At 45.9% G+C, this 18,722-nt stretch overlaps 1 protein-coding gene across 1 annotated transcript in view; it reads right to left on the minus strand.

Annotated features, from left to right (window-relative positions):
* Positions 1–3,336: 3,336 nt before the first annotated feature.
* Positions 3,337–18,722, minus strand: part of ADI1 (acireductone dioxygenase 1) — a 21,782-nt gene continuing 6,396 nt past the window's right edge. Inside the window, exons 3-4 of the mRNA XM_011992675.1 lie at positions 6,253–6,432; positions 3,337–4,494 (exon numbers count right to left, since the gene is read on the minus strand). Coding sequence (XP_011848065.1) covers positions 4,375–4,494; positions 6,253–6,432 — 300 coding nt within the window. The 3' untranslated portion in view covers positions 3,337–4,374. The remainder of the gene's footprint in view (positions 4,495–6,252; positions 6,433–18,722) is intronic.

Below are 18,722 nucleotides of genomic sequence, written 5' to 3' on the forward strand. Positions count from 1 at the left end.
TCACTGGCGCCCTGGCTAATAGTGGAGGCCTCTTCGTCGTCATTTTTAATCAGCTCACACACACAGCCCATCACTGGCGCCCTGGCTAAGGAGGGGCATCTGCTGACAGCCGCTGCTCAGAGGCCAGCAGAGCCTCTCACCGGGCTCCCCAGTCTTCCTTCTACACTTGAATGGTAAGGATCGCAAATTTCAGGTAAAATCTTAAGCCCCCCAATTAACTGAATGGACCCCGTTGGCCAAGGAGACCCCAGAGAAACCTTAAAAAATGAGTTCCCAGGCACGACGGGATGGGAGGTCAGACACGCTTCACACCCCTCCCTTTGGGGTTTAGCCACCACTGGCCAGCATTCGTGTTAAAAGAGAGACAGCGAGACCACAGAACAGACTGTGGCAGTAAGACGCAAATCACACACAAGACCTGAGGTTCAGCCAGGCTAGAGTGAAGTCTCACACCCTACACTGAAATAAGAAACCGTCCTCGCCGCCACGAGGGTTTTCTTCTCCAGCAGCTAAACCAGCGACGGCCTCGAGATGAGCAAGATGGAAACAATTTGTAGTTTACCCCCCGCCCGATGCTGGCTAACTGGCCCAGTTCCACCAGCCGTAACTACAGCTTTGATGGAAAAAGAGACTGATTTCAGTATAAGCCCATGGATGGGCTCTGGCCGGCTGACAGAGGCTGAGCGCTGGGAGCCTTCATGTCCCTGTTTCAACTTTAGAAGCGCAGAGCCTGCCTGCGACGCATTTAGATGTCAAGTCTCCTCTCTAAGGTGAACGTGAGTTGTATGTTACGTGGATGTTTGTTCAATACACATGCGTCAGGACCGCCTTTATGAATATTCACAGCTCCTCCTGTAACCTGTTGAATATGTATGATCCTCCAACCCGTTCAGCATAAAGCTCCTGCCCCAACCCCTTCTCCTACAAGGTGCCTGTCTCTGGTCTCTGCGCGAGACTGTGCTTCCCAGCCTGCGGGATGCCACCTTGCAGACTGTAACTCTTTACAAGAAATAGTGTCTTTAGGCCGGGCATGGTGGCTCATGCCTGAAATCCCAGCGCTTTGGGAGGCCAAGGCTGACGGATCACCTGAGGTCAGGGTCCAAGACCAGCCTGGCAACATGGTGAAACCCCATCTCTACTAAAAATACCAAAAAAATTAGCTGGGCATGGTGGTACGTGCCTATAATCCCAGCTGCTCGGGAGGCTGAGACAGGAGAATCGCTTGAACCCAGGAGGCAGAGGTTGCAGTGAGCCAAGATCACGCCCCTGCACTCCAGCCTGGGTGACAAGAGCGAAACTCCATCTCCAAAAAAAAAAGAAAAGAAAAAGAAACTGTCTCGTTTTCTAAATTTATAGATCATGTCATCTTTTAGTTAACAAGATGAAGAAATGGATGGCAAGAAGAGAAATAAAACATCAGAAACAAGATGATCCTATTCACTTTTTGGAAGTGAGGACAAAAACCAAATAGGGAAATGAACCACCACAGGAATGACGAAGCCTTTAACAGCTGCTCCAAGCCGGGCAAGTATCCTGGGGCTGGGTCTTCACTGGGATAAGATGTTGAATCGGGAGCAAGACAGAACAAGGCTGGACATTTCCTGGATGATCCACCTACTCCTTAGAAACAAGGGCGAAGTCCCCTCAACCTGGGCGGGCCTCTCATCGGGTTGCCTGTGTTGTCTGCAGTGCAGTATCTACCTTAAGTAGGAGGACAGCAAGGAAAAATCGAAGTGTCTTGAAAATGCCAACACATTAACCAGCTTGAAGCCATACCCAAGTGCAGTAATTCATACTGATTTATTAATATCCCAGTCACAAACCCCATGGCAATACATACATCTGTGCCTGTAAAAAGAGGGCACATTTGAAAAATAACACATGTCCAGGAATCTCTTACTCAGCAAGCAGGCAGAGCCCGCTCTAAAGTGACGAACTTGGACGCAGTGAAAACCAACAGCTGTCCCGGTTGGGAAACTAACAGTTGGGCTCCTTGGAAAAAACACCTGATTTAGAATCTAATGAATGTGTTTATAAAGGATCTATCTTCTTTTTTTTTTTTTTTTTTATGAGACAGAGTCTCACTCTGTCGCCCAGGCTGGAGTGCAGTGGCAGGATCTTGGCTCACTGCAACCTCCGCCTTCTGAGTTCAAGCGATTCTCCTGCCTCAGCCTCCCTAGTAGCTGGGATTACAGGCACTCGCCACCATGCCCAGCTAATTTTTGTATGTTTGTAGAGATGGGGTTTCACCATGTTGGCCAGGCTGATCTTGAACTCCTGACCTCAGGTGATCCACCCACCTCGGCCTCCCGAAGTGCTGGGATTACAGGCGTGAACCACCGTGCCCAGCCAAGGATCCGTCTTCTCTAACACAGCCTTTTACCTCCCTAGGTTTTCTCCCCGCCTAGAGTGCTGTTTCTTACTACAGTCCATTTCCGTTTGCTTCGTGTTTTTCAACCCTTCTAGCTCTCCTCAGACCACTCCAGTGTTTAAGATACTAACAAGCGGCTGCCCTGACCCAGGAGACAGTGTAAGTGTAGGGATCAGGGAACAGAAGCGGGAGCGCAAGACGCCAGACACAAACGTGAACATGCTCAGGATTCTATACGCATCAAATTCTAGAAAAGCCAAAACCCACCCACACGGGTTGCTTAGGATGGAGTGGGCGGGACTAAGAAGGGGCAGGAGAACCTTTTTTGGGGGATGAAAATGTCCTGTGTTGTTCTGCCTGTGGTCATGTTGCATTTGTCAAAATTCAAAAACACTTAAAATGAGTGCATTTTATTGTATGTAAATTATACCTCAATAAAAACGAAAGACCTGAGCAATATCCTGGGAAAAGAAAATGTGATTTCACCTTAAGTGCTTTAGCCGAATTCTATTATAATTCTATTATACCCGTCAGCTCTTACTCTTTTCTTTTTTGAGACAGAGCCTTGCTCTGTCGCCCAGGCTGGAGGGCAGCGAGCACGATCACAGCTCCACAGCCTCGACCTCCCAGGCCCTAAGAATCCTCCCACCTTAGCCTCATGAGTAGCTGAGATTACAGGCGTGAGCCACTGCACCCAGTAACTTACTCTTGCCTGTAAAAATACAGCTCTGAAGTGAAGAAATCCGAGGCGCCACATCAAGGAGGCCAAGGAGGCGAAACTGGAGTCTGCAGGAAGCCAGCGCTGCACGAGGAGTTTCAAATGCTAAGGATCCTGACAGGGAAAAGTTATATGAAGCAAGAAAGGCAATTTAAGGTGATATTTTATCATATGAATGTTTCATTCTTAAAAATGAACAAGCTGTATTTATAATGCCCATTTAGAAATGAATCCATAAAAAAAATCAGTAGATCAGCACTTATTTTAATTACTGAAATAGAGTCATACTTGACAGAAGCAAGCCCTGGGGTATGTATGTTATCATCACACCACCTGTGGATACTTTAATCCTAAAATTGAGACAGAGTTTACTTAAACATTTAAGGCTTGAGTTTCCTCTGTCCAATGTGGAGGTGATTAAAAAATTAATCCTGACATGAAGATTTTTCATCCAGTTAAAAAAGGAAATACTTTAAAAATGACCTGCCCTTCTGAAACATGAAGTTAACTTGGGTTTTCCTATGAATTAACAAACTAGGCATAATCCTATCTCAGAATTGTTGAGAAGATTTATGTACTAATACTCTTGTTAAAATTCAACAGCTTGATTGTGAAAGAATCCAGAGATCTCACAATGAAAAAATACTAACACAGCTCATATATAAATTATTGATATATAAGGATAATTATATAAAGAATCTAAATGGGGCGATTTTAACAAACAAGGCAAAATATCATACATACCTGAATATAAGGTAACTCCAAGCCATGAGCATAAGATTAAGGCATTCACTTTATTTTGAACAAGGAAGTGGCATAAGCAACTCAGTGTGTGCCCCTTAAGGTGCGAGCTCTTCCCCCATACCACTCCCCACCCCAAGGCACAATTTTGGGAGAAAAAAGCGTCTTCTCTCTGGCTAGCTGTTATCTATGATTGCACCTTCTTACACGGCAGGTACGGTATCACGTCCAGACGAGCATCTATGGAGCTGCATTTCGGGAGATGAAACTTTCATTTGGGTCTGAACTGAATGCATGAACACACACAGGGCCACGGACCCACTAGTCTTGATTGAGTTACAGAAAATGAAGGTGACTCTTTACACTTCCAAGTTGCTTTCTAGATCCTTTCATTACAAAAGATTCTGGTCAAATAATCTTACAAAGGAGAGATAACCTAGCCTCAAGTCTATCCTCTAAAAGCAAAGAGAAAATGGTGGATTTTCTGCTCAGTCATCATACTGGGGACCTTCACGAGGCACGTGTTAGTTCCCAGGCAGCACTGCTAGGCTGTCTGTGCCAGAAATTTCATGTACTGCCCACGGGCTTCGAAATGGTCAGCAGGCCGGTTGTACGCTGTCCACACCGGTTCTCCCACAAACAGCCGCATGGCCTTCGCGTAGTTCTGGAAAACAGACAAACATGCCCAGCATCTCATTAAACCAGCCGGCCTTCTACTTACTTTTATTTATTAACATATCAACTTATTAACATTAATTGCTATAAACACTTCCCTTGCTATTTTTATTCTGTGTCTTTAACAAGTTAGGCCACATTTTATTCTCGGATGGAAAGTTTGTATCAGGTGGTGCAGCTGGCACTGCCTGTCCTCACGCGCCAGGTAAGAGCATCTGGAGCCAAGGCTCGGTGTTGAACTCCGCACCTCCGCACTCTCTATAGAGACGCACAGTTAGGAAAAGCACCGGCTCCAGCCCCATGTACCCTTCACCTCCTCTCCACCTCGTTTGGCTACAGTTTTCTTAAGAACTAGCATCAGGGCCCACGTGTTGCTGGTGGGCAGGAAAGGACAATTCAGAGACATCTGTCCAAACTAAAAACGCATGTGCCTTTTAATTCAGTTTTCACTTTTAGGAATTTACCCTACAGAAAAACACATAAGTGCAAAATGACAAGCATGTCAGGATATTTATTACAGCACTGTTCACAAGAGCAAAAAATTGGGAACAATGTATGTCCTCATTATTGGGGGTCGAGGACTCGCTGAAATAACTTAATGGTTAAATGCAGTGGAGCATGTCCAGCGCCAGAGTACAGTGCAGCTGTAATCAGGGCTACGGGCTGGGAGATACTGATATGAAACGTCCCCAGTGAACATCAGGTAGAAAAAAGTAAAACGTAGAACCACAGGCAGAGTCTGCTGCCTCCTGTTTGAAAAGGGGGATAGTAAGAATCCTGACCAGGCCGGGCGCAGTGGCTCACGCCTGTAATCCCAGCACTTTGGGAGGCCAAGGCGGGTGGATCACTTGAGGTCAGGAGTTCGAGACCAGCCTGACCAACATGGTGAAACCCCGTCTCTACTAAAAATACAAAAATTAGCTGGGCGTGGTGGTGGGCCCCTGTAATCCCAGCTACTCAGGAGGCTGAGGCAGGAGAATCACTTGAGCTTGGGAGGCAGAGGCTGCAGTGAGCCGAGATCCAGCCACTGCACTCCAGCCTGGGCGACACAGTGAGACTCTGTCTCAAAGAAAAAAAAAAAGAATCCTGACTGACACGCGCTTGGATATACATAAAGTCACTCTAAAAATAATTTTTTAAATGGAATACTGGTTCCTTTCAGGAGAGAAAGTGGGGGGCTGGGAACAGGGGTCAGAGGGATACCTTTCATCGGGTCCCCTCTCTTATTTCTAAATTTTAAACCATGTGCATTTACTATTTATTCAAAAATTACACTTAAATCTCAGCGTTAGCCCCAGTCACCTCCAGTGAACCCCAAAACTACCTTATTTACGTTTATTGCCAATCCTGACTGGACTGCGTTACTGTTCAATTCCAAAACTGAAATGTTTTTAAAAGTGACAATGTGGCAACATGACAACCCTGCAGATGCCTCAGCACCAAGCACGGGCTGGGGCAGGGCCAGGCTCGTGGGTGTGCCCCGCCTGTACCTGCCCCCACCTGGGTATGAAACGCACACCTGTCCACCAGGATCGCAGGCAGGGGCCCCGGAGGCTGCCACAGGACAGCAGTCGCCTCGGACACCGCCTGCGGCTCCACAGAGACTCTCCTTGAAGCACAGGTCGAGGAGTCCCGAGCCCGGAGACCACACTCAGAGTGTGCGGAGGCCGTGCAGTTCAGCGGCAGGGATGCCGCAGTCAGGGCCACCACACAGGCCAGGCTTGGGGACAAAGCACAGCGCTCCCACCTTTTCGTCCACGGTGAAGCGGTGATAGATCCCTGCGGGGAGCGTTATCATGTCTCCCTTCTCCATGAAGATCCGGATCCACTTGTCCTCCTTGTCCCTCACGTCGAAGTACCCGCTGCCGTCCAGGATGTAGCGGATCTCATCGTCCAAGTGCAAATGCTCCTCGTAAAACATCTTAATCTAGTGCAGGACGAACATTCCTGTGAGTCTACCAGAGACCTGTCACGCAAGCTCGCACCTGCCCACTCAGCAGCCTGAGCCTCTTGGTGGGTCAGAACTCAGGTGAATGGGATTTCTCTCCATAAAAATGAAAACTACACTTGCTAAGAATTATTTTCCTAACAGTATAAGGGCCAGAGCTAGAATATTTTATGAAACCTGTCAACAAATGGGCAGTAACTGAAAGTGAACAGACCTCCAGCAAAGGTTCTGAACACTTCACACGGGCCAACTCACCCAACACGCACGGCCCCACGAGGCTTCACACGGGCCAACTCACCCAACACGCACGGCCCCACGAGGCTTCACACAGGGCAACTCACCCAACACGCACGGCCCCACGAGGTGGCTGCTCTGTCAGCCCCATTTTACAGATGCGGGAATGGTGGCACAGAGAGGCTGTCACTGGCCCAACCTCACACAGCGAGACTGCCCCAAAGACACCCTGGCCCCAGGCTCACACCCACCCAGTGTGCTGCACATAGCAGTCATGAAATCCCAACACACAGGGTGAGTGAGAAGTCAGTGGACATTGCAGGGAAGCAGGCACAGACTCTACAAGCACCTTCTATTTCTTCACATTTGACTTTTGTCTCTTTTTTTTTTTTTAGATGGAGTCTTGCTCTGTCACCCAGGCTGGAGTGCAGTGGTGCAATCTCAGTTCACTGCAACCTCCACCTCCTCAGTTCAAGTGATTCTCCTGCCTCCCAAGTAGCTGGGATTACAGGCACCTGCCACCATGCCCAGCTAATTTTTGTATTTTTAGTAGAGATGGGCTTTCACCATGTTGGCCAGGCTGGTCTCGAACTCCTAACCTCAGGTCATTCACCCGCCTCGGCCTCCCACAGTGCTGGGATTTCAGGCAGAAGCCACCACACCTGGTCTGACTTTTGTGTCTTTCTGAAGGTGTTTTCTTCCTAACATTTTATAATAAAAATATTCAAGTATGCAAAAACATGGAGAGTATTTGACTGTAAATATCCATACCCCCTTCACCAAGACTGTGCCCTTATAATCTGACTCTGCTTGCATTGTTCATATCTCCACATCTCCCACTCGGGGGGTTTTAAAGCTCCATATATATATGTGTGTGTGTGTGTGTGTATGTGTGTGTTGTGTGTTTTAAAGCTTCCATATATATATCACAAATAAAATATATACACACACATATACATTTTATATATATACATACACACATATAAAAGACAGGGTCTCACTCTGTCGCTCAGGCTGGAGTGCAGGGGCACAATCATAACTGACTACAGCCTCAAACTCTGGGGCTCAAGAGATCCTCCTGCCTCGGCCTTCCAGGTAGCCAGGACTACAGGTGTGCACTACCACACCTGGCTAATTAAAAAAAAAAAAAAATTTCTAGAGACAGGGTCTTACTATGTTGCCCAGGCTAGTCTCAAACTCCCGGCCTCAAGTGATCCTCCTGCCTTGGCCTCCCAAAGCACTGGGATTATAGGCATGAGCCACTGCACCCAGCCTACTTTGTTATGCTTTACAAAATCATAAATAAAATGAAAACAGTATTAGAAGGAAAACCTTAAATTTGAAATCAATCTATTCATAGCCACACAGAAAGAAAAGAGAAACGGAAATAACTTTTTTTTTTTCTTTTTGAAATGGAATTTCACTCTTGTTGCCCAAGCTGGAGTGCAATGGCACAATCTTGGCTCACTGCAACCTCTGCCTCCCAGGTTCAAGCAATTCTCTGCCTCAGCCTCCCGAGTAGCTGGGGTCACAGGCATGCGTCACCACACCCGCCTAATTTTATATTTTTAGTAGAGATGGGGTTTCTCCATGTTGGTCAGGCTGGCCTCGAACTCCCGACCTTGGGTGATCTGCCCACCTCAGCCTCCCGAAGTGCTAGGATTACAGGCGTGAGCCACCACACACGGCGACAAATAGAAATAACTCTTGAACATATTATTTTGACTACATCCTCAGGCTAAGACAGAAAAACCGCAACCCAAGCTTAGGTTGCACTCAGTAGGCCTGCTGTTCGTCACGGTCTGGGGGCAGCCATGCTGACGCTGGTGTGTGTGCTGTGGGATTGAGAGGATGGGAAAAAGATTGGTATGACTGGGAGCCGGGCTTCTCACAGTGAGAGGAAAGACACAAATACTGATGAGGAAGGCAAAGGAAAGCCCTGTGGATTTCACTAGAATTAGAGTTGTCCGTTTGAACTATTTGATATACACACACACGGACACACGCACACTCACACGTGCACTGTCACACATGCACACGCTCACACACTCACATGCTAGTATTCACACACACCTACACACACATACACATATGTGTGCATTCACATTCGTATGCACATACATGTACACACACGTGCATTCACACATCCACACACGTACACTCACATGTGTGCATTCACACACACACACACACGTACACACGTGCATTCCACACACAGCTACACACTCGCACACACGTACACTCACATGTGTGCATTCACACACTCACATGCACACACACGTATGCACATGCATTCACACATGCACACACATGCACTCTCACATGTGCATTCACACACATGCACACGTGCATGTACATATACACACTTGGGTGCATTCACACACACATATGCACACATACACACACTCTCACATGCGTGTATTCACACACACACACTCTAATCCCGCCCACTGAAAGCACCTGAGCAGTGACTCTCAGCCGAGTTTCTAAACCCCAGGGCTAGGTGCCAGGAAGAGCAGCTGACCCCGCACGAGGTTGGGAAAAGCAGGAGGTGGGCCTGGACACGCTGTGGGTCCAGAAAGTAATGGGCTGGGGATGCGTCAGGGGACAGACACCAGCTAACGAGGCTCCTGCTTGCCAAGCCTGAGGTCTGGAACAACGTGAAGATCAAAATAAATTCCAGCAAGAACAGATCCTAGACCAACAAGTGAAACAAGAAGGCCTCGAGCCCCAGTGGACGGCGAGTGAACAGGGAAGAAGGGGACACGCTTCCTGACAGTGAAAACCAACCCCCGGGTGAGTGCCATTGCACGGCCATGACACTCACAGCCCACAAAGGCAGGAAGCATCAAGACTTACTAAAAACGTTGGGTGAAAGTGTGAGGGGAAATGGGATATTCATGGTCTAAAAGTAACTCTCCACATGTATCTTACCGGTTACAGAGGAAAAGAAAAGGAACTTCCCCACGGAGAAACCTGACGGACGCCGGCTTCACCCAGGTCACACTGTCATCAGCAGTGAGGGACCCTCGGACACGCTTACTCACAACGCCACCGCCCACTGTGTAGGATTCCCACTACATACAAACACACAACCTGTCTAACACTGAGGAAACCAGTGGCAATCACAAGATCGTCAGAAAATAAGGTTATTTTAGAAAAACAAAGGATAAGCCTGCATCAGCAGGAGGGTTTTACACCAGGAGAGAAGTAATTCCAGAAGACAGCGATGGTGAAGCTAATGTAACTTACAACATCAGCAGCCGGCCAGCCTCTACTTTGTGAGATCAAACGTGGCTGAGAAGAGGCCGGCTCATCTAAACTTCCGCGTCAGAGCCACGCCATTTACATCCACCAGAATCTCGTGAATCGTAGAGCACTCAGTGAGCAATAAAGACAATATCTGGACTCTGGCCAGCAAGAATCATCTGACATAGAGCAAAAGGACTCTAATCACACGACAGATCTATTTTTGAACAATTTCCACATTCTTAAGCTCTTCTGCTCTTAGTTCTATCTGGTATTGTCAGTTCACCTGCGTATGTTTCTAAGGAGCTTAGAAGTTACCACTCCATCCTACCAAGTGAAAGCAGAACAAACTGAAAAACCAACTCTTTTTAAATCTGTAAGAGAAGTGAAGTCACAGAGCAAACCACCACCCCTCACACTGGAGAGAAGGCAGACAGAAAGATCCACACCTAACCAGAGCAGAAACCCCCATGGGAACCAGGGCTGGGATCGAGAAACCCAAACTGTACTTGACCAGCTGGGGGCTCAGTGTAGACAAGTCGGAGAGCTAAAAAAAACTCCAGACCCAGTCATCAGGGGCCTCACACTTTTGTAAATTTTACTTGCAAAAGCTCTACCAGGTCCCAAAAGTGAGTATCAGAGAAAGTTCCCTGTGCTTGTGGCAGAAGGAGGGAAAGGGGGCCGTTCTGAAGTCTATCAGGAGACATGTGAAATCTGTTCTTATGAAGGCCTGAAGTCAGGAGACCTCAGCCAGCGAGATCCCTGCCTGCTGGGCTTTCATGAGAGCCTGACCCGGGTGAAGGGAAACACGCAACTCCAGCGCCTCCAGAATTCCGTGTTATGGACTGAATACAATTACCCCTCTCCCCGGGGTCCATGGGCTGAAACCCTACCCTCTAATGTGGTGGTATTGGCAGGTGGTGTCTCTGGGAGGTAATTAGGATTAGATAAGGTGATGAGGGTAGAGCCTTCATGAATGGGATTAGTGTCCTTATAAAACTCCCAACAGAACTTGCTGCTTCTACCCACCACGTGAGAACACAGCAAAAACACAGTCATCTATAAATCAGGAAGCAGCTCTCACAAGACACCAAAGCTGCCGGTGTCCTGACCTCGGGCGTCCCTGCCTGCAGACTGTGAGAAATAAATGTTTGTTTTAAGCCACCCAGTTTATGGTATCTGGTTACGGAAGTCTGAGCTGACTAAGTCAGGAGAGGAAGGGAAACCCCAAGTCCAGCCGCTATCAGCCATCATGTCCCACTTAAAGGAGGGAGTCTGAGAAACACCGGTGAAGTTCATCGCCCAGAGGCACAGGCTGACTACAAGACTGAGACTGTTCTAACTAACACAATATGAAGAAATATAAGGCATACTGATTAGAAAGGAAGAACTAAAACTCCCTTTGCTCGCAGATGATATCACTGTCTAGGTAGGAAATCCAAAAGAATCAACAACAAAAAGCTCCTGGAACTAACAAGCAATTATGGCAAATTTACAGGACACAGGGTTAATATACAAAAGTTAATCACTTTCCTATACACCAGAAACACAGCAGGTGATATTTGAAATTAAAAACACAAAACCATATACATTTGCACCCCCAAAAAAGAAATGCTTAGGTATGAATCTAACAAAACATGCATAAGATCTACAAGAAAACTACAAAACTCTGATGAAACAAATCAAAAACTAAATAAATGGAGAGATATTCCATGTTCATGAATAGGAAGACTCAGTAGTGCTAAGATGTCCATTTTTTCCAACTTAATCTATAGGTTCAGTACAATCCAATTCAAAGTTCCAGCTAGTTATTTTGCACATATCAGCAAACTGATGGTGAAGTTTATCTGCAGAGGCACAAGACCCAGAATACCCAGCACAATATTGAAGAGGAACACAGTTGAAGAACCGACACTACCTGACTTCAAGACTTACTATCATGCTATAGAAATCAAGACTGTAACACTGGTGAAATAATAGAAAAACAGATCAACTGACCTTTGACAAAGGACCAAAGGCAATACAATGAAAAAAATAATAATCTTTTCAACAAATGGTACTGAAACAATGGTAAATCCACATGCAAAAAAATTACTCTAGACATAGACCTTACACCCTTAACAAAAATTAAGATAATATGATCACGGGCCAGGTGCAGTGGCTCACACCTATAATCCCAGTGCTTTGGGCCACTGAGGAGAGAGGATCGCTTGAAGCCAGGAGTTTGAGACCAGCCTGGGCAACACAGAGAGATCTCATCTTTGCAAATTAAAAAAAGAGAGAGAGAGAAAAAAAAAAAAAAGCCAGGCATGGTGGTGCATGCCTGTAGTCCCAGCTACATAGGAAGCTGAGTTGTGAGGGTCACTTGAGCTCAGGAGTTTAAAGCAGCAATGAACAGTGATCATTGACTCATTTTAAAAAGTCTCTTAAAAAAGATTTTTAGTGATTACAGACCTAAATATAAAATGCAAGACTCAGCTGGGCACGGTGGCTCACGCCTGTAATCCCAGCTCTCTGGGAGGCCGAGGTAGGCCGATCACTTGAAGTCAGGAATTCAAGACCAGCCTGACCAACATGGTGAAACCCTGTCTCTACTAAAAATACAAAAATTAGCCGGGCGCGGTGGCACGCACCTGTAGTCCTAGCTACTCAGGAGGCTGAGGCAGGAGAATCGCTTGAACCCGAGAGGAAGAGGCTGCAGTAAGCAGAGATTGCACCACTGCACTCCAGCCTGGGCAACAGAGTGAGACACTGCCTCAAAAATAAATACAGAAATAAAATACAAGACTATAAAACTTCTAAGACAACTTCTAAGATAGGAGAAAATCTAGACAACCTTAGGTCTGGCAATGACTTTTTAGATATGGCACCAAAGGCACGACCCATAAAAGAAAGAACTGAGCCGGGCGCAGTGGCTCACGCCTGTAATCCCAGCACTTTGGGAGGCCGAGACGGGCAGATCACAAGGTCAGGAGATCAAGACCATCCTGGCTAACACAGTGAAACCCCGTCTCTACGAAAATACAAAAAAAATTGGCCGGGCGAGGTGGCGGGCGCCTGTAGTCCCAGCTACTTGGGAGGCTGAGGCAGGAGAATGGCGTGAACCCGGGAGGCGGAGCTTGCAGTGAACCAAGATGGTGCCACTGCACTCCAGCCTGGGCGACAGAGCGAGACTCCGTCTCAAAAAAAAAAAAAGAAAGAACTGGTAAGTTGGACTTCATTGAAACTAGATTTTCTGTTCTGCTATCAGGAGAATGAAGACAAGCCACAGACTAGGAGAATATATTTGCAAAAGACATATCTGGTAAAGGACTGTTATCCAAAATATACAAAGAACTCCTAAAGTTCAACCATAAGAAAACAAACAACCTGATTAAAAAATGGGCCAAAGACCTTAACAGACACCTCACCATAGAAGATGTACAGATGGCAAATAAGCACATGAAAATATGTTCCATGTCATATGTCATAGGGGAATGCAGATTACAACAAGGAGATACCACTGTACATCCAGAAGCATGGCCAGAATCCAGAACACTGAGCACACCAGAGGCTGGGAGGGTACGGAGCAGCAGAAATCCTCACTCCCTGATGATAGGAACAACTGGGACAGTCAACTTGGAAGACGGTTTGGCAACTTCACATAAAACTAAACATACTCTTACCATACTATCTGTGATGGTTAATACTGAATGTCAACTTGATTGCATTAAAGGATGCAAAGTATTGATCCTGGGTATGTCTGTGAGGGTGTTGCCAAAGGAGATGAACATTTGAGTCAGTGGGTTGGGAAAGGCAGACCCACCCTTAATCTGGGTGGGCACCATCTAACCAGCTGCCAACACAGCTAGAACATAAAGCAGGCGGAAAAATGTGAAAAGGCTAGACTGGCCTAGCCTCCCCGCCTACATCTTTCTCCTGTGCTGGATCCTTCCTGCCCTTGAACATCAGACTCCAAGTTCTTCAGTTTGGGGGCTCGGACTGGCTCTCTCTGCTCCTCGGCTTACAGACGGCCTATTGTCGGACCCTGTTATTGTGTGAGTTAATACTTAATAAACTCCCTTTTATATATATATCTCTGTCCTGTTAGTTCTGTCCCTCTAGAGAATCCTGACTAACACACTATCCAGCAATTGTGTTCCTTGGTATTTACCAAAAGGAGCTGAAAACTTATGTCCACACAAAAACCTGCAAGAGGATGTTTACAGCAGCTGTATCCATTAATTGCCAAAACTTGGAAGCAGGCAAGATGTCCTTCAGTACGTAAATGGATAAATAAACTGTGGTATATCCAGGCAGTGGAATATTACTCAGCAATAAAAAGAAATGAGCTACCAAGCCACAAAAAGACAAGGGAGAACCTTCGATGCATCTTATTATGTGAAAGGAGCTAGTGTGAAAAGGTTATCAACTGTATGATTCCAACTATGGGATATTCTGGAAAAGGCAAAGCTATGGAGGCAGTGAAAAGATCAGTGGTTCCCTGGGGCTGGGCGGGGAGGAGTGGAGATCAGTGGTTCCCTGGGGCTGGGCGGGGAGGAATGGAGAGGTGGACCACAGAGGGTTTTTAGGGCAGAGAAACTACTTTGTATGACTTGAGAATGGTGGACATGTGTCATTATACATTTGTTCAAATCCACAGAATGTACAACAGCAAGAGTGGACCCTAATGTGAACTGTAGACTTTGGGTGGTACTGATGTGCCAGTGCAGGTTCATCAGTTGAAACAATGTACTGCTCTGGGGAGAGAGGTTGATAAGGGGGAAGACTGTGCAGGTCAGGGGGATGGGTGTGTATGGGAAGCTTCTATATCTGCTTCTCAATTTTGCTGTGAAGTTAACACTGCCCTAAAAAACAAAGTCCAATAAAACTTTATTTTTATTTTTATTTTTTTGGGACAGAGTCTCTCTCTGTCACCAGGCTGGAGTGCAGTGGCGTGATCCCGGCTCACTGCAACCTCCACCTCCCAGGTTCAAACAATTCTCCTGCCTCAGCCTCCCAAGTAGCTGGGACTACAGACCCACACCACCACACCCAGCTAATTTTTGTATTTTTAGTAGAGACAGAGTTTTACCATGTTGGCCAGGATGGTCTCGATCTCTTGACCTCATGATCCACCTGCCTCAGCCTCCCAAAGTGCTGGGATTACAGGCGTGAACCACCGCACCTGGACTTAGTATTTATTTATTTTTTATTTTTTTGAAAAAAAATTTTTTTTTTTGGAGACAAAATCTGGCTCTGTCGCCCAGGCTGGAGTGCAGTGGCACGATCTCAGCTCACTACAAGCTCCGCCTCCCAGGTTCACGCCATTCTCCTGCCTCAGCCTCCTGAGTAGCTGGGACTACAGACCCACACCACCACACCCAGCTAATTTTTTTATTTTTAGTAGAAATGGGGTTTCACCATGTTCGCCAGGATGATCTCGATCTCCTGACCTTGTGATCCACCCGCCTCGGCCTCCCAAAGTGCTGGGATTACAGGCGTGAGCCACCGCGCCCGGCTGAAAAAATTGTTTTAAACTGAAAGCATTCAGACGCACAGAAGCTGAAGGAATCCTTAACAACAGATGTGCACTACAAGAAATGTTACACGAAGTCCTTCAGGCAGTAAGGAAAGAATGTCAGACAGAAACACGGCCCCCACACCACAGAATGAGGAGCACTTGGAGTGAGAGCTACACGGGTAATCAGAGAAGATTTTCTTCTTCTTATTCAAATCTCTTTACAAGGTAACTTACTATTTAAACAAAAATAAAAACACTGTACTGTGGGGTTTGTAAAAGTAAACTGGGCCGGGCACAGTGGCTCATGCCTGCAATCCCAGCACTATGGGAGGCTGAGGCACGCAGATCGCTTGAGCTCAGGAGTTCAAGACCAGCCTGGCAACACAGTGAGATTCTGTCTCAAAAAAAAAAAAAAAAGTCAATTGTCTGAAACAATGGCACCAAGATGAGGTGGAGAAACAGAAGCTCAAGCTGTGCCGACATGCAGAGGTGCACTAATACCTGAAGGCTGGCAGGTCGGTCAAGGATGAAACTTCTGGTTTCTGGTTGGACACGTAAAGCACTTGGAAGTCTTACTCCCCTTCTTAGATCCAACAAAGAACTGAAGTCCCTGGATAGATTACCACCTTGAATCTGGAGAGAGACGCGGATACACAGAACCACAGCTGAGATCAGTTTCCCAGGAGCCATGAACTGGCAGGAACACTTCCAAGGCAATTTGGACAAACTGCTGCAGGCTGAGTGTGGACTAGCTTGAGAGAGAGCTTGGGCGCCTGGTATGACAGGGACACTGCACTTTTATGGGTTTGCACATCCAGAAACCCCCACCTTGTGCTCACAACAAAGATCCGAGAAAAATCCCTTTATGTATCAGGCAATAAAAGGGAAAAAGGAACCATTTTTTAAAAAACCCAGAACTCTGTCCATAACAAAAACCAAGGGAAACAACTTTGCCGGAGCCTTCTCTGTCGTGGGAGAAGGGCAGCTGGCCAACTCCAGCCCTCTCTAGCCCAAAGGAACAAAGAAGAGGCTAAGAAACACTTTGAAGGTCGGCCCAAAAACTCAGGCCCAGCAAAAGACTAAGACCCCTAATCATAAGCCTAAGATTATAGAACACTTCTCCTCCCCAATGCCTCACCCTCACATCAACAGGGCTCCAGAACAATAAGTGAATCAAAGCTGCAAGAAATAAATCTTTTAACAAAGGCGTTTTTAGGAAAGCAAAGACATCCAGGGGAGACAAAACAAGACAAGGAAACCAAAGCCTCTGGCATCTACAGCTACAGCAAACATTCAGCACAGCAAAACTTCTACCCAGATAACACAACACCTCACATGAATGGCCTCTTCACCTCAGCTCCTTTTAACAGCTACAGCATATCAGGCTGTCAACAAAAATAACAAGGCATGATATAAGGCGAGAAAAAATACAGTGTGAAGAGACAAAGCAAGCAGCAGAGAGTGACTGGGACGTGTCACGTATTTTGGAATTATCAGATAGAGAATTTTAAAAATTGTGGCTATATAGTAAGGGTGATATGGTGTGGCTGTGTCCCCACCAGAATCTCATCTTGAATTGTAGTTCCCATAATCCCCACGTGTGGCTGGAAGGAACCAGTGGGAGGTAATTGAATCATGGGGGGCGGCTTTCCCCATGCTATTCTCGTGATAGTAAGTTCTCATGAGATCTGATGGTTTTAGAAGGGGCTTCCCCCTTCAGTCAGCTCCCATTCTTCTCCTTCCTGACACCACGTGAAGAAGGATGTGTTTGCTTCCCCTTCTGCCATGATTGTAAGTTTCCTCCCCAGCCCTGCAGAATTGTGAGTCAATTAAACTTCTTTCCTTTATAAATTACCAGTCTTGGGCAGTTGTTTATAGCAGCATGAGAACGGACTAATACAAAGGGCTCTATGGAAAAAGTAGACAACATGCAAGAACAGATGGGTAATATAAGCAGAGAGAGGGAAGCTCAGAGAGAATCAAAAGAAAATGCTGGAGATCAAAATCACTCTAACACAAACAAAGAATACCTTTGATGGCTTCATTAGTAAATGGACTAAGTTGAAGGAAGAATCAGCAAGCTTGAAGACATGTCCACTGAAACTTCCCAAACTGAAGTGCAAAGACAAAAAAGAATGGGGAGCGGGGATTGGGGGAGAATAAAATAGCCCTGAACTGTAGAACAATTATAAAAGTTGTAACATATGTATAAACGGCATAACAGAAGTAGAAGAAAGAGAAAAAAGTGAATAAATATTTGAAATAATGTCCACAAATTTTCCAAAATTAATGACAGACACCACACAGATCCAGAAAACTGAGAGAACACCGAGCAGGATAAATGCGAAAATATCTGTACCTAGACATATCATATTAAACTTGCAGAAAGCAAAAGACAGAAAACCTTGAAAAAGGCCAAAGGAAAAAATGCACCTAACCTATAGAAGAAAAAAAATAAAGAATTACATCAGACCATTCCTCAGAAACCATACAAGCAAGCAAGAAAAAAAAAACTACCAACCCAGCAATCTGTATCCAGGAGAATTATCCCTTAAAAGTGAAGAAGAAATAAAGACTTTCTCAGACAAACAAAAAAGAAAAGAATTTGTCGCCAGTAGACTGACCTATCTTGCAAATAAATGTTCACAGAAGTTCTTCAAATGAAAAAGAAAATTATGTAAGTCTGAATCTCAGATGTAAGTAAAGTGGAAAGAGAGAGTAGAAATAAGAAGAAAACTAAAACACAATCTTTTATTTATTTGTTCTTCATTGATCTAATAGATAACTTTATTCAAAGTAATGTCAGTAATAATGTATTAGGTGATTATGAGATATGGAGAATAAAATAAATAACAGCCATGTTGTAAGAGATGGGAAGGAGGAATTGGGAATACTCAGTTATTGGGTAAATGTATACTATAAACTCTGAGGCAACCACTAAATTTTTTTTTTAATGATAAGCTAAGAGAAAGCAGAATCATATAAAATGTTCAATTAAAACCAGACAAGGCAGAAAAAGAGGGGAATATTTAAAAACAACAATAGGCCGGGCACAGTGGCTCACACCTGTAATCCCAGCACTTTGGGAGGCCGAGGCAGGTGGATCACGAGGTCAGGAGATCGAGACCATCCTGGCTAACACAGTGAAACCCCGTCTGTGCTAAAAATACAAACAAATTAGTCGGGCGTGGTGGTGGGTGCCTGTAGTCCCAGATACTCAGGAGGCTGAGGCAGGAGAATGGCATGAACCCAGGAGGCAGAGCTTGCAGTCAGCCAAGATTGC

The sequence above is a fragment of the Mandrillus leucophaeus genome, unplaced genomic scaffold (assembly GCF_000951045.1).
Source record: "Mandrillus leucophaeus isolate KB7577 unplaced genomic scaffold, Mleu.le_1.0 Scaffold416, whole genome shotgun sequence".
Classification (NCBI taxonomy): Eukaryota; Metazoa; Chordata; class Mammalia; order Primates; family Cercopithecidae; genus Mandrillus; species Mandrillus leucophaeus.